The following is a 16,338-nucleotide window of genomic DNA, read 5'->3' as shown; positions in this document are numbered from 1 at the left end:
CTATAGTAGTAATGATTTGAATTAAATACCTATTGAATCAAAAAGAAAGAAAAAGAGAATTAAAAAACCCTGTAATTGTTCAGCCTTAAAACCCCAATTCCAGAGAGTGCTTATGCATGTGACTAGGCTGACCAGATAGCAAGTGTCAAAAATGGGGACAGGAGGGGGGGATAATAGGTGCCTATGTGAGAAAAAGACCCAAAAATCTGGACTGTCCCTATAAAATCAGGACATCTGGTCACCCTACATTTTACTAACTTAACGTATGTGAGCCATCCCACTGATGTTCGTGCTTCCGGTTAGGATTGTGCTTAAATACATTGATGAGTCCCAGTTTGCAGTCATTCCGTATTAAAAATAACACTGGTCTACAATTTTTTAGAAGTCGTCTGCTTCAGAGATAAAATGTGATATTTATTATGTATTTTGATGTGCTGAATTCAAATATGACAATTAAAACAACTGATTGGCTACTGTTTCTAAGATATTTACGTTTTTACATTTTATGTCTATGTATATTGTGTAGATAGTGGAGTTTTAATCATAAATTGTAAACCTAGGTCTTTTCCTGTGTTTATGGTTGCTTTACATGATAATATTTCACCTGTCCTGTTTATGTAACACTTTAAGAATCAGCAAAAGGGTTATATACATAAAATTTATTATGAAACAAAAGGCAAAAAACTATTATGTACATAGTTTAGTCCTATTCAGTGTCTACTCGGCGCTTCTTGGCTTGTCTCTTGTATTCATTAAATGCAGCATCTCTTGTCACTGTCCAGCAATAGTCTGCAAGCATTGATGGGCTCCATTTGCCCTGATAGCCTGCCAGGAGATTCCACTGCTGTAGTCTGGAGCCCAACAGCTCTGCCTTACTCTTGGGTAGTTCCAAATCCCTGACAAGGTCATTCAGTTCACCTTGTGTTATGAGGTGTGTTTCAGAGGAGGAGGATGGGAGAAAATGTGGGTCCTGTGACATTGATGGTTCAGGACCAGAAGTTTCATCCTCTTCCTCTTCCTCGTCTGACTCAACTGAGAATGATTCTGGTGCATCAGGACCGGCAGTCCTTCTCCGTGGAGTACTGGGCGTATAGCTGATGGAACGTTTGGATAATGCACAGTCCACTTTTTCTTCTTTGACACACCTTTCCCAACTGGAGGCACCATGCAGAAGTAACAATTGCTGCTATGATCTGTTGGCTCTCTCCAAATCATTGGCACTGCAAAAGGCATAGATTTCCTTTTCCTGTTCAACCACTGGTGAAGATTTGTTGCACAAGTGCGGCAGCATATGTGTGGGGCCCACCTCTTGTCCTGATCTCCAAGTTTGCAGCCAAAAGAAAGGTGATAGGCTTTCTTAACCATAGTGGTTATACTGCACTTTTGTGATGCAAAAGTCACTTCACCACAAACATAGCAGAAGTTATCTGCACTGTTCACACAAGTACGAGGCATCTCTGCTCACTTTGGCTAAACAGAAATGTGTCCCCTTGAAAAATCAAACACTGACAAAGAAGAGAGCACGACACTGTATGATTTCTAGAGCTGATATAGGGCAATTTGTTCAGCAGAGTGATGTAAGTTTCGTTATGATTGCATCATCCACGACTTCTAGGAATAACAGGATGCAATTCATATCATGTATGACGCAATACCAGCTTCAGATTGCATCATTCATTTTTTTGCCTCAAAAGCAAGTACTGTCCAAACCCAGTCATAGATTTACTCATAGATCCAGTCAAAGATGTATTTTAGTCATTTCTGGTTTAAATTGAGATCCCTTCCCTTTATAACTCACTTATCCTCCGCAATTGCAATGCATCACTTATATGCACAAAAGCAGAGCCTTCTCTCCCAGCTTAGATAACCTGGCCATGGCCAGTTCATTCCCTTCCTTCCTCTTGCCCACATGTCCTGTGGGTCTTCCCCCAGTGATTTCTTTTAGAATCTTTTGTTTTTGTCATCTGTCTCTTTCTCAACCTTCAGCAACTTTCCATTCCTAACCCCCACACTCCTTAACACCAACTTGGCCAAACTGGTTCCCTACTTAGCATAAGTATGCTGTCATTAGAACATAGTTTTAAAGTTAAATACTCCACATTCATTGTCCTTAGCCTAGGGAGTACCTCCTGTAGGTCCTGTCCAACATGATGGATCTACATAAAAAGAGTATTCTCATGATAAGGAAATTTCATATCAACAACTTCTTAATATCAACTAGAATTCATGTCTTACAGATAGACCCTCTCCTCATCCCCCCAACACAAACACATCAAACTATATGAATCAGGCAAGTCACACTCAGTTTTCTGACCAACTGGTGCCACCCCTCCACAGCCTCCAAATCAAGCTTGTGCACTTCTTGACACCAACAACCAGTTTTGTCTACAGAATCCATTAAACTATTAGTTATATAACATGAATAATGACTAAAAATTACCCTAAATTCAACATTTCAGATATTGGTAATAAAGCTGCTGGTTGCATCAATTCTAGTGAGGATCCACCTATATACCAAGTTTTGTGTAGGCAGACAGTATTTCTGAAGAGCTATCCATTAACAGTAGCGCTCCCAACAACATATTTCACCTACAAGCTTAAACATTTGAGACTTATTAAAGTATTATAAAAAATATTTGGCCTTCTGTAAACATTTTCAGAAATATTTGTACATGTTAGCTTTTGTTAGAAAAGAACACTTGTGTCAAGAAGAAATATAACAGGTATTCTGTAAATACACATTTTAAAGAGAAATCTCTCCAGAAAAATTCTTGAAAGCAGTTTTGAATTTGAAGTCAACCAGCCCGGGAACAAGCACAATAGCATTGACTCAGGTGAAACATCATACAGAACAAGTAGCAAATTATGAATAGCAAATACTCAGAGGGAAAAGATATGGTGAGGAAGTCTTAAGTAAACAGAGTGGAATGTGTTCCCATAAACCATTTGTCAAATCATTTTCAATAAATACATCAGCAAAATCTGACTTTATTTACAGATTATTTGCAAATTGGAAAAGAGGATGAACTAATCTTTTATTACACATTCAGATTAATCTGGTTGACACAAAGGAAAAATAGTCCAATAACATTTCCTGCTATTTTCACTGAAATTTAAATATATAGTATTTCATCAAATTCTAGTAAATACTTCACCCAGCTGAGACTGCATCTAACTTTTTCCAGAAAGCAGGCTAATTGCTGATGCAAATATGCTGAAAGGCCATGTGCCACTGCTTCATTACTTTTGTTGTTAAGATTCAGATGTTTAAATTTCTCTCTCTCATTAATATTCATATGCTTCAACTTGCCAGGAAATGTACACACAGAACTCCCACTGGAGTCAATCAGAGATGGGGTACAGAGCCTATATTAATATTGGGTCCCATATACGTATATTTATGTACAATAAACTGATTCTTTAAAGTGACACTTCCAAATAGTTTAGGGACAAACTCCAGATTACAATTAAAGAAAGCGTTTGAGTTGATGGGGCAGGGAGAAGTAAAAGAAATAACTTAAACAGAAATATTTATATGTTTTCTTCCTTTCCATTTTTTAAATTAATCTGAAAAACTCCATTTCAATTTTTGGGTTGAAAACCATTCCACTTCACTGATGGAAACTCCAACACGCTAGTGCTATGCCTAGTGCTATGGTATGAAAAACAGAAAGTGAAACTGGCTACAGGCTGCAAACTTCATTCATCAGACTACTTGAATTGCAATGTCCAAGCTTGAATGGTGAAAAGTTAATCACGTCTGAAAGTGACATTCATTTATGTCAGTCTCTCTAGCACATTTATTACCACCCACATAATCTTTTTTGACAACTCCATTCCATGTCACTACACTACATCACCGGGAACTACTCAGAAGTGCCCGAGAAGATAACATGTTCACACTCTTCAACTGTACCTGTTCCTCAGGCTTTTCACAGCTGGTATTGGGTTCTTAAGTAAACCTCCCAGTTTCTCAGTGCCCTCTGTCCATCCTCTGGTATTCCCTTCACACATGGTTTCTCCTCTTTCATATTTCAAATGGCCAGGAAATTGCAAGAGATTAATAGAGAATTGTCTGGGCCCCAATCTCCCACAGGAATTCTTTTCATGCTAATCAAATTTTAAGAGGTCCCTATAGTATTATTTCCTCTCAAAGGCTGGAAGGAAGGAATGAGACAGCTAGAGTATAGCAGGATTTTCTGATTTTCTGTGTGACACAAGAGAGGGAAAGTTTCCCATCTGCTGGCAAAGTGAAGGAACAGCAGCTTTACACATCACTTCACTGCTGCTATCTGCAGAGTCCAGCAAAAAGAACCTCTGCAATAGTTTCCCCCCATCTGCCAAAATTAATTGTTATCAGTTAAAAGCATGGATAGTCTTGCTGATGTAACAGACATTCAGACCTGCCTAGCAGTGCTAACTACAGAAACTTGGGAGTAGACAGACAGGTCCCTACTCTTACTTGTAACTGGATGACATTGTTAATCATACTCTTTTTATCCTTTAAATATTCTTTATCTAAGAGGGCAGGGGGGACCTAAGGAAAGACATGTAGGGATTCTTTAATATTAAAAAAGGTAATGACTGTGGTTTGGTTCTTCTAATGACTTGTTCGCTTCCACTAAATAAAAAGAAGGAAACTGAAAGTAAAAACCTCAAGCAGAAAAAAATCTTGAAAAGTAGAAAGTGATGAGAGAAAAACCTTTTCCTACAGAATACTTAAATTCAGAGACAGGTTGAAAACACAAAAGTTTCTCAATGTCACCTCTAAACTGCAGCTCCTCATTTGGTGGAATATGTCAGTCAGTTACTTCCCAGGAAAAATACCAAATTCTTCTGAAAAAGTCTAACAACCCCAAACCTATTCAGTGCTGGGGGAAACTTATTTCCCTTCATTCCATCAGACCTTTAATAAAAAACGGGAATGCTGAAGGCAGCGTTCAGCTGAGCTCTTTGGCAATACCACCTGAATCATAAGGCGCTGCCATACGTGTGGGAAATCCCAGCTCGCACTTCTTAAAAGTGAGGAAAAATTTGTAAATATCTCCCTCTGAGATTCTCCCACAGCCTTCCACTCATGGGCAGGAGGAAGGAGGGACGGGTTCGTCCATAGACTTCCTCATGGAAGCGGCTGTCATTCCATCTCCAGACTCAGCAGATTCTGTGGTTTCTGCACAGATCAAAAAGGCCTCTTCAGGCACAGAGATCTGCAGCATCTGTTTCAGCTCTGGTCCCATTAGATTCCCTAGCCCAGTCTTTCCAAGTAATATTTTCCGGGGCTGTTCCAGGCTGCATGCGGTTACCTCAGACAACCTTTTAAAGTGTCATTTTTGGGCAGCTGGGATTAGGATGACCACATGTCCCGATTTTAGAAGGACAGTCCTGATATTTGGGGATTTATCTTATATAGACACCTATTACCCCCCCCCCCAACTCATGTCTCGATTTTTCACACTTGCTGTCTGGTCACCCGAGCTGGGATATCAGCTGGGAAATCTCTGAAGCTTGGGTTGGGCCTCCTCAGCTAGGGGAAGTATGCAACTTATGCCTGGTTGGTGTGGTGCTCTGTCACCCTCTAGTGGCATCTGAACCATCTAAAGATTGATGAATCTACTACAAATTTGGCTTAAGAGGCATGGGGCTTTCAGCTCCTACAGTTGAGGCTTATACACTAAGATTAGAATGTCCCAGGTTCAATCCTGCCTGCTGACAGCTAGGGTCTGTCGGCATTGTAAGTGAGGGCTCATCTGAGATGTCAACTGGGAAGTCTTTGAAGCTCAGAATGTGCTTTAACATGTCCTCTCTCAGAAGTGCACCCAGAGATGTTTACCTCTTTCAGGGGCCATGTAGTAACTGTACATTATAATACCCAGACACTTTGCACAGGATTCTAACATACTATTGCTATTTACTTTATCACATGGAAAATACACAGATTGGAACAAAAATTGTAAACCCTAGTCTCAATTCTCTGCCTCAGTTTTCTCAACACACCAGCCATTCTATGGGCCTGGATCAGGGTCATCTGGGGTCATCCAACATCCTTCTGTTGCAATGCATCACTTATATGCACAAAAACAGAGCCTTCTCCCCCAGTTTAGATAACCTGGCTTTGGCCAGTTCATCCCCTTCCTTCCTCTTGCCCACATGTCCTGTGGTCTTCCCCCAGTGATTTCTTTTAGAACCTTTTGTTTTTGTCATCTGTCTCTTGATTGACCTTCAGTAGCTTTCCATTCATAACCCCCATTCTCCTTAACACCAGCTTGGCCGAACTGATTTCCCAACTCGGGCACCTTACTTACTGTAACGATGCTGTCATCAGAACACAGTTTTAAAGTTAAGTGTCTTCCATTGTCCTCAGCCTCATGAGTGCCTGCTGTAGGTTCTGTCCAACAGGATGGACACACACAGAAAGAGGTTTCCTATGATTAGGAAATTTCATGACAACAACTTCATAACATCAACTAGAATTCACAAGTCTTACAGACAGATGCACACACACACAAACAAATCAAGTCATATGAATCAGGCTTCCGTACACTCAAGTCAGCAATTCTATCCCTCAGTTTTCTGAACAACTGGTGCCACCCCTCCACACCTTCCAAATCAGGCTTGTGTGGTTCCTTGCCACCAACAACCAGTTTGGTGTACAGAACGTGTTCAACTTTCAGTTATAACATCAACAACGCCTAAAAATTACCTAAACCCAACATTTAAAATTCTAGTAATAAACCTGCCGGTTGCATGAGATCTAGTGAGGATCCACCTCTCTACCAAGTTTGGTGTAAGTGGATACTAGTTCTGAAGAGCCATCAGTCAACAACATATTTCAGCTACAGTCTAAACATGAGAGACTTATTAAACATTTATGACAAAGATTTGGCCCTTTATAAACATTTTCTGTTATATTTCTCCATTTGAGTTTTTGTTAGTAAAGAACATCTCTTTAATAAGAAAGTATAACAAACACTCAGAGAAATGCTTATTTGAAAGAGAATTTTCTTGAGAAAAGTTCATGCAGACATTTTGAAAGCAGTTTTGAATTTGAAGGCAACCAGCCCGGGAACAGACACAACAGCATTGACTCAGGTAAACCATAAAACAGAACAAGTAGCAAAGTATGCATAGCAAATATTCATAGGGAAAAGATGTGGTGAGGAGATCCTGAGCAATCAGAGTGGAATGTGTATAAAAGATTTGTCAAATCATTTTAAATAAACACATTCACACATTCTGAATTTATTTGTAGATTATTTGCAAATAGGAAAAGAGGCTAAACTAATCTCTTATTTCACATTCAAATTAAGCTGGCTGACACAGACGAAAAAATTCCTACTATTTTCACTGAAATTTAAATACACGGTATTTCATCAAATTCTAGCAAATATTTCACCCACCTGAGTCTACAGCTAATCTTTCCCAGGAAACAGGCTAATTGCTTATGAAAATATCCTGAAGGACTATGTGTCTTTACTCCCATTGCTTTCTTACTTTAACAAGAAAAGCTAAGATTCAGATTTTTTAATTTTTCTCTTTAATATAAATATTATTGCCGGAAGGTTCAACTTGCCAGAAAATGCACACAAAGGACCCCCACTGGAGTGAATGCAAGATTGGGGTGCAAAGCCACTGGTACGACTGGGTCCCTTATATGGTATACTTATGTACAATACTTATGTACATTCTTTAAAGTGACACTTCCAAATAGTTTAGACAAAACTCTAAATTATGACTAAAGAAAGAAATTGAGGTGATGGGGGAGGAAGACGTAAAAGAAGTGACGTGAACAGAAATATGTTTATATTTTTTTCTATTCCTTTTTAAAAATTAATATGAAAAAATTCCTTTTCAATTTTTGGGTTGAAAACCATTCCCCTTCACTGATGGAAACTCCAACATGACAGCTTAGTGCTATGGTATGAAAAACAGAAAATGAAACTTGCCACAGGATGCACCTTCATTCATCAGACCACTTGAATTTCAATGTCCAAGCTCAGTGAAATGCACATTGAAAAAAAAGAATAAAGCTTGAATGGTGAAAACTCAAACACACATCCTTTCAGTTATCAGTTTCTTAAATAAACCTCCCAGTATTTCAGTGCCCTCTGTCCATCCGCTAGTATTCTCTACACACATGGTTTTTCCTCTCTCATAAGAGAGATAGTCTTGCTGATGTAACTTACTGATGTTACACACATTCAGATCTGCCTATCCCTACTAACTGCAGGTACTTGGGAGTAGACAGACAGGTCCCTACTCTAACCTGTATTTGGATGACACTGTTAACCATCACTCTTCTTACTCTTTACATTTTCTTTATCTAAGAGCACTTGGGAGGACCTAAGGAAAGAAATATAGGAATTCTTTAATATTAAAAAAGTAATGACTGTGTTTTTTTTGTTCTAATGACTTGTTCACTTCCATTAAATAAAAAGAAGGAAACTGAAAGTAAAAACCTCAAGCGGGAAAAACCTTGAAAAGTAGAAAGTGATGAAAGAAATTTCTTTTCCTAAAGAATACTTAAAATCCTACTTAAATTCAGAGACATGGGTCAAAAACACAGAAGTTTACGAAAAACTTTGAACAGGCAACAGTTGCTCAAGTTCTACACAAAGACAGAGAATCTAAGACATCATCATGATCAGCAGGAGTTTGCTGCAATTTTGCCTCATGCTGCTCTTCTCCAGTAAAATCTCATGTCTGGACTGTAACAGGATTTATGTTCTACAAACCAGAATGAACAGAGAGAGTTTAGAGCATCTGGAGAAAATGGGTGGAAACTTTCCCTTCCAATGTCTAAATGAAAAGACAGTTTTCCAGCCTAGAGATATCCTCAAGATCCGACTGTCCCAGCAAGAGAATGCCAAGGAAGCCATGCTGCAGATCCTCCAAGAACTCTTCCATATCTTCAACAACAATCTCACCCAAGCTGCCTGGAATGAGACATCCATAAAGGAATTCCAGAATGGACTTCACCAGCAGATTGAGAACCTGGAGACGTGTTTGAGTGCTGAGATTGGAAAAGGAAATAAGCTACCCAGGAAATGAGAACCTCTTGCTCACCAGCCTCAGACTGAAGAGATACTTCCAGACAATCAATGATTTCCTGAAAGAAAAGCAATACAGCCAGTGTGCCTGGGAGATTATCCGTGCAGAAATATCCAGATGTTTCCTCATGCTCAACATACTCACAAAGAGACTTCAAAATTAAGGTACCATATTTTCATTTTTCCTAGAAAACTCAGCTAATATTATTTGACTAAAACAGCTGGAGAGAGATGGGTGAATAGGTTTATAACTCCTAATATGTAGGGCCCAATCTTTCTCCCATCATAATTTTATGCATAAAGCTATTTCAAAAATATGTTCAAAACTTTTTAGAGTAGCATATAATTTAGTGCTTCTCTACCACACACAATATTCTATATGAAAAATATACAAATATATCATAACTGTTAACTAACTAAAATATCATTAAGTAATAACTAACCATACCAAATATAATTTTGCCCAGTAAGTGTCTAAGTTGGGGAAAAGAACAGTGAGAAGCCCCCTTTCAACAACTACCTCATTAGACAACATTCCATTCAGGACCCAAGAAAACGGAGGGTCTGTGCTCACACACTTCTATCCCATCATCCAATTCTGCACGTGGGGATGGCCGAAGGTTCTTATTCTGCTTTTCTTTGTTTTGTTTACCCCTAAATTCAACAGTCTTGTAACAACAAATTGTGACAAGATGATAAGTGCAGTAAGGCTCAGGATTTATGAGTTGACATCTGGTTAGACAAAGATGGCCTATATTTGGCATTTGAAACTCTCCATGTTTGAACCATTCCCCTTTTTCATTCCAGCACATGCTGCTTCAAGTAATGATGTTATGAAAACAGCTGAATGAAACTGCACCTTCGCTGGAGTCCTTCATCTCTAAATTGATTCTACAAGCAGCACCTTTCGACACTCTTATCAGTCCATCTTGAATTAAGCAAACTGTCAAACTTCAACTGCACTATTTATATGCTACTTGCCATTACCGGACTGATTTATTCACATAAGAAAATGTAAAACAGAAGATTTTGCTGAAAACATCGTATTTAAACCAAAGGAGAAAAACCTTACTATTTCTTCATCGCTGATATTACGCATTTGCTCCAATTTCCCTTGGGCTGCTTTTAAAAATGAAATCTTACTTCCTAACTGTAACAGGCTTTGCTTCAGCATAACAAATGTGAACCAGGACATTTTCCAAACAACATGGAAGGATAATTTTCCAGCAACAGCAGAACGAAGAAAGAGACTTCACATGGCCCCAAAAGTTTCTCAAACCCAGAGAAATCCAGAAAGAGACTTCCATAGTGGCCATCCAGGAGATTCTTCAACAAATTTCCTACATCTCATGCTAAATACCCTCACAAGCTGCCAGGAACGACAGTCACATATAAAGATCCTGACATGGACTTATAAGCAAGTGAAACTTCTGGAGGTGTATTTTGCTGCAAGGATAAAAAGAAACAAGAATATCCCAGTTTCTAGGCATTCTTAAATTTTAAACTAGTGCAATTTCCTGCACTGTGAAAATAGTTTCATATCATTTCACTGGATTTGTAAGAGTGTTTTATGTTGGTCCATTTATATTTATTCAAAATATTAATGTATTTCTATTATTTATTTTTTCAGAGATTTAATAATATTTATAAATAAATATTTATTTATACAAAATAGTAACCTACAGAAACAGTGATTTGTATTAATTAGATATTTAAAAAAATGAAAGACCCAAGAAAACTTTTCTCTTGTTACCTTAAGACTCCAGTTCAGCAAAGGACTTGTAAACATTTGCTTAACTTTTAAGTACACAAGATTCCCTTTGACATAAATGGTTAAACGTGGGAACATGCTAAAGTGCATTGTGAACATGAACTCTGATTCAGCATAAGAAAAAAAAGCTATGGTAATTAGTTATACCGCTCCAACAGACCACACACCACAACCTCAACTCTGCAGTTATTGCGTGTCTGTCTGTTACTAGATTATTTTTCCTCACAACATTTGTAGTTCCGGGTGTTTGGAGCAGTAGCACATTCTGATTAAATTAAAGGAGTGATGGAGAGGCTGGCATTCCAAGAGGAAGACTTCAGGCTGTCGTGGTACAAAGTTGCTTGTCCCCTCATACCTCTAATGAGATGTGTGTGAACTGGCTCCCCATCAATCAGGTTTCCATGTGTGCAGACTCCGTATCCCCCCTCCCCTCCACCAAGGAGGCTTGTGTGGGCCTAATTGTCCCCCTCCACCAGTCAGATTTGGGTACACTTGGCTCATAAACAGCATCAAGCTTGTACATACCCAACCCCTCCTGTCATTCAGGCTTGTAAGCACCTGGTGCTGCTTCCCTTTCCTCTCTCCCTGGCACTCCCAAAACAAGCATGTGTGCTTATGGACTGCATGCTGCACCAACAACCAGCAGCTGTATGTGCGTAGTGCATCAAAATTTCAGTTGTGCTGAGAATAATGACTAAAAATTACCCTAAACCCAATCGTTAAAAATTACCTGAAAGCAAAGCAAAACAGAAGAAAACAAACAAAAACAAAAAACATCCATTGGACCAAATCTTGTAAGAGTCTATCTCAGGGGTAGGCAACCTATGGCATGCGTGCCGAAGGCAGCACACAAGTTGATTTTCGGTGGCACTCACACTGCCCAGGTCCTGGCCACTGGTCCGGGGGGATCTGCATTTTAATTTAATTTTAAATGAAGCTTCTTAAACATTTTTAAAACCTTATTTACTTTACATACAACAATACTTTAGTTATATATTATAGACTTATAGAAAGAGACCTTCTAAAAATGTTAAAACGTATTAGTGGCACATGAAACCTTAAATTAGAGTGAATAAATGAAGACTCGGCACACCACTTCTGAAAAGTTGCCAACTCCTGGTCTAGCTCTTTCCCACGTTTTAGTATGTAGATAGTATTTTTGAAGAGCTATTAGGTCAGTTATAGCACTGTCTAGGATTCATTTAAGCCAGACCCTAAACCTGGAGATTTTTTATTTAAAAGAAGTCAAACAACCACTACATTAACTGTTCAAATAGTAAAAAAAATGAATTGTGTGTGTATTTTTACACTGATTGGCAACCTGCCTTTGGAGAAAAAACAAGAATGTATGTCCCATTTTAAATCCCTTTTGTAACATAAACCAAACTATGCGGTCTCTAGGAGACTGTAAATTCTTCACAGTCAACAGATGGCAGCATTGCAGAAGCTTTTGCCCTCTGTTCTCTTTATCTGAGGGTTTCTCAAAGATTTCATTATGTGGACCTAATCTTACCAAAATTGTTCTAATGATCATTTCTCCTCCCATTCAAGATCAGGTAACATTTTTCTGGCAGGTACACCAAATGCTTACAAAGAAAGGTAGTACTAGAAACACATTTATATAATTTTAGCTGTCTTTAAAGGAACATGGGATCTGCCAGTTCTCTGAAGACCACCACCCAGTACTCCATGTACTACCACTGATTCATGAAACTCGTTTTGGTACCTGCTGATTTAAAGGCATGTACAAGGAGTTAACTATGAAAACAAATGCCTATCCTTCCTTATGGTGCAATTTTTTTCCAATACCTGTAGCCATCAGCTGTCGAAATTCTTTCCTGCCCAAATCTTCCTCCCTTCATTCATTCCTTCATGAAGCTGGAGCCTACAGGTTATATTGACAAAACACAATTATATGAAAATAATGAAAGCAAAAATAGACTGTATGAAAATGTCAAGGGTGACAAAATCACCACCTCCAAAATGTATCCCCCCCTCTGCAGTGGAACTTGGCAGTCATATAGCACCTGGGAACCATACAAACTCTAGGTACTTCATTACCCGTAGAGTACAGAGGGTAATCTCCTCACATTCATCTCATCATACTGTTTATAAGCTGTGCTATGTGGAAGAATCAAATCATCTATTGATGAAGCCATTTGATGACATGTATCATCTAAGGTTTCAGGCCTTCTCGTGGGAAAACCAACCACGGGGGGATAAAAAGGGAGGAAATGATTCCAATACATCCTGACTTAAGCTCACTTTTATTCTTCCACTGGCAGGCAGGAGGGGATACTAGCAGGTGTGTCCCCAGCCTTCATCATATAAACAGATGAGTCTGTGGCTTCTACACAGAACACAAGGTCTTTTCATACAGAGCTACTGACTCTCTGCATCAGTTGTTGGGACCAGTCAGAGCCCCATTCCGGTCCCTGTCAGCGTGGTTCCATTACAGCCATACAACCAGGGCTTCCTTCAGGCTGCAGTTGCCTCAGACATGCCCCTTAAGTGTCATTTCAGTGCAGCTGACATGGCGAGAGGCACCCACCAGACCTGTACTAGCACTGCCCCACCCCAATGCACGTCTGCTCACTCCAGGCTCTGCACATGGATCATAACTGTATGGAGAACACCCCAAGAGGGAACTGTGTGCAAAAGCATCTGACTCCACAGCACCTCATCTCACCCGACACACACTTCCATGTGGCACAAGTAAGAGTCATAAGCAGGGGGCTCTATCCCTGCATGGATCCTCTGCAGCAGGCTCTGAGGCCCTTGTAACCAACTTTTCTCAAATAATAGACTAGTTGTTTGCCTACTTCCTGAAGGGGAGATGGAAGTTGGGGTGTCGAGCAGCTTCAAGTAATATTAGCAAGTGAATGCATGGTCTCCATTATATACAGGGGTTATGGTGCTGTTCAATGGCTTTTAGCAGCCACACAATAACAATTATTCCGGTGCCCCTACATTGCTGTTACCATACAGATTTACTGAAAAAGATTATTTCTCCCATCCCCCCGTTACCCTGTGATTACTTTGTTACTCTATACTCTCCTAGTATTCACATGACTTATTTCCTTCTCGCCTCAACATCTTCCTGTGGACTTCACCCTGGTGTGGAACACATATCCCCAACACCCACGGAAAGTCATGGGAGAATGGGGAGTGTAGCCCATGGCAATCTGGGGGCTCTGGTAAGTCTGCTTTCCCTGCTTTACAGAAACTTTTATGTAGCTGATACAAACATCTGAAATTTCTTATAAAAGTGCAGGAGACTTGGGAGACTAACCAAATTAATATGCACAAAAATCTTTTCATGGTTTATTCATGTGATTCTTCCTTTCTAATTTCAGTGAAAAGAGTTTTCTTTCTGGATGAAAACACACTTTCCTGACATGATGGAAAAATCCAGTAAAACAGTCTTTGCTAAGGGAAGAGTACCAGAAAATGAAATGTGACCACAGGAAACAAAGAGGCTTAAACAAAGCAGAAGAGTTTCCCTGCCCATGCCAAGGGGAAAGCAAAAGTCAAAAAAGAAGGAACCAGCAAAAATAGTGAACATTGATTGTGATTTTTAAAAAATTCTTTAATTAGTACAAACCAGGGACATGCCTGTTAAAAATACCCAGCATGACTTCTCTTCGTAACCTCCTTCTGGCCACACTGTAAATCACAGTCATCCATGTGGGTACCTCTCTAGTATGTGTAACTAATTGCTCATCCTGTTTTATGAATTACCTCCATTTTTCACCACCGTCAGCTACTCAGAGTGACCAATAGGAAATAAGGTTCACACTGTCTAACTGCATCTATTCCTCAGCTACAGTATATATATATATATATAGATATAGATATATTCAGATCTGGAAGTAAACAAAATATGAAAAAATCTTCCATTCTCACAGAGCACACTCTCCGTCTCCTTTGTTTTCCTAGAAGGAAGATACCGATATTTTCTGGTGTCTCCATACTAAGTGTGCTTTCCAAGTTCCATGGTTGAAGTTGAAATTTACCAATATTTTTGGGCGGCCTAACATAGGTGCTGCCACATCCCCTGGCTTGAAGTAGTTTCCTAGAGATTCAGGGTTTACAGTTTGGTTCAATGGCTCTCAACAGCCCCACTATACAAATTGTTCCAGCTCCCCGAGGCCTAACCCTTTCCTCCTATTTCCTCTCTATACCTCAAAACTTTAAATAGACCTCAACTATTTTTTCCATCAAATGAAAGAGGTTATGAATGGGAAGTGTGGGGTTTGATGAATTGGGGGTCTTCTCTCTACCCCTTCTGAAGTGTGGATGATCTTATTAAATTACATCTTTAAGTTAATGTATCATGAATAGCCTGTATGCGTGTGGATCCACCATGAGCTAAAGGGGTTGTATATGGTCATTTGTGGTCACTTTCACTAAAATACAAAAAGGAGGAAGCGTGGTAAAAGAACTAGAAAGCAGTGAATTAAACAGAAAGAAAATGACTGAAGCCCCCAGGAGGAAAAAACCTTAAAAACAGAAAATGATGAAACAAAAATTCTGCAGACAAATATTTAAATTCAGAGACATGAAGGAAAGACACAGCAGTCTACATAGGACCCTCAACAAACTCCAGGCTCAAGGTTCCACACAAAGAAAAGGACTGTACAGGCATCATCATGACCACCAGGTGTTTGCTGCACGTTTGCCTTATGCTGCTCTTCTCTACTGAAATCTCATCTCGGCTCTGTACCATGCTTCACTTCCAGCAGAACAAAGTGAACAAAGAAAGCTTGGAGCTTCTGCAGAAAATGAGCGGAAATTTCCCCTCACAATGCATAAAGGAAAGGGCAGCTTTCAGACCCACCCAGGATGTTGTCCAACTTCCAGTGTCCCAGAAGGAGAATGCCAAGGTGGCAATTCAAGAGATCCTCCAAGAGATCTTCAACATCTTTAGCAAAAACCTCACCCAGAGTGCCTGGGATGGGATTTCTATAGTCAGGTTCCAAAATGGACTTTATCTACAAATTCAGCGGCTGGAGGCATGTTTGAGAGCACATATGGAGAAGGGCTTTACCAACCCAGAAAGTGAGGACCTCCAGCTCACCAGTCGGAGAGTGAAACAATACTTTCAGGGGATAGATGTTTTCCTGAAAGAAAACCAATACAGCCTGTGTGCCTGGGAGATCATTCGCACGGAAATACCCAGATGTTTTGTACTAGTTGACAAACTCACTAGAAGGCTTAATAACTAAGGTACAGTCAAAACTTTTCCCTAGAGTAAATGAATTAACATTAGTGTAATTTATACAGCTGAACAGAGATAGCGGATATTTATCTTTTGCTTATATAGGCCTGATCATTCTTCTACAGCAGGGGTTGGCAACCTTTCTGAAGTGCTTGTGCCAAGTCTTCATTTATTCACTCTAATTTAAGGTTCACATGCCAGTAATACATTTCAACATTTTTAGAAGGTCTCTTTCTATAAGTCTATAATATATCACTAAACTATTGTTGTATGTAAAGTAAATAAGGTTTTTAAAAAAT

The 16,338-nt window shown here is 39.4% G+C and overlaps 1 protein-coding gene and 1 pseudogene across 1 annotated transcript; both read left to right on the top strand.

The window, feature by feature from the left end:
• Positions 1-8,637: 8,637 nt before the first annotated feature.
• LOC127046741 (interferon beta-like) lies at positions 8,638-9,898 on the top strand (annotated as a pseudogene).
• Positions 9,899-15,470: 5,572 nt separating this feature from the next.
• LOC127047314 (interferon beta-like) lies at positions 15,471-16,046 on the top strand. Its single transcript, XM_050945436.1, has one exon. The coding sequence runs from the start codon at positions 15,471-15,473 to the stop codon at positions 16,044-16,046; it is 576 nt and encodes a 191-aa protein (XP_050801393.1).
• The last annotated feature ends 292 nt before the right edge of the window (positions 16,047-16,338 follow it).

This window comes from Gopherus flavomarginatus, chromosome 3 (genome assembly GCF_025201925.1).
Source record: "Gopherus flavomarginatus isolate rGopFla2 chromosome 3, rGopFla2.mat.asm, whole genome shotgun sequence".
In the NCBI taxonomy this organism is placed as follows: Eukaryota; Metazoa; Chordata; order Testudines; family Testudinidae; genus Gopherus; species Gopherus flavomarginatus.
Note: the sequence above shows the minus strand (reverse complement) of the source record. Positions and strands in the feature narration are given on the sequence as shown.

Bases quoted from the DNA above. Each gene is read 5' to 3' on its own strand.
- LOC127047314 (XM_050945436.1), top strand. From the start codon at position 15,471: ATGACCACCAGGTGTTTGCTGCACGTTTGCCTTATGCTGCTCTTCTCT.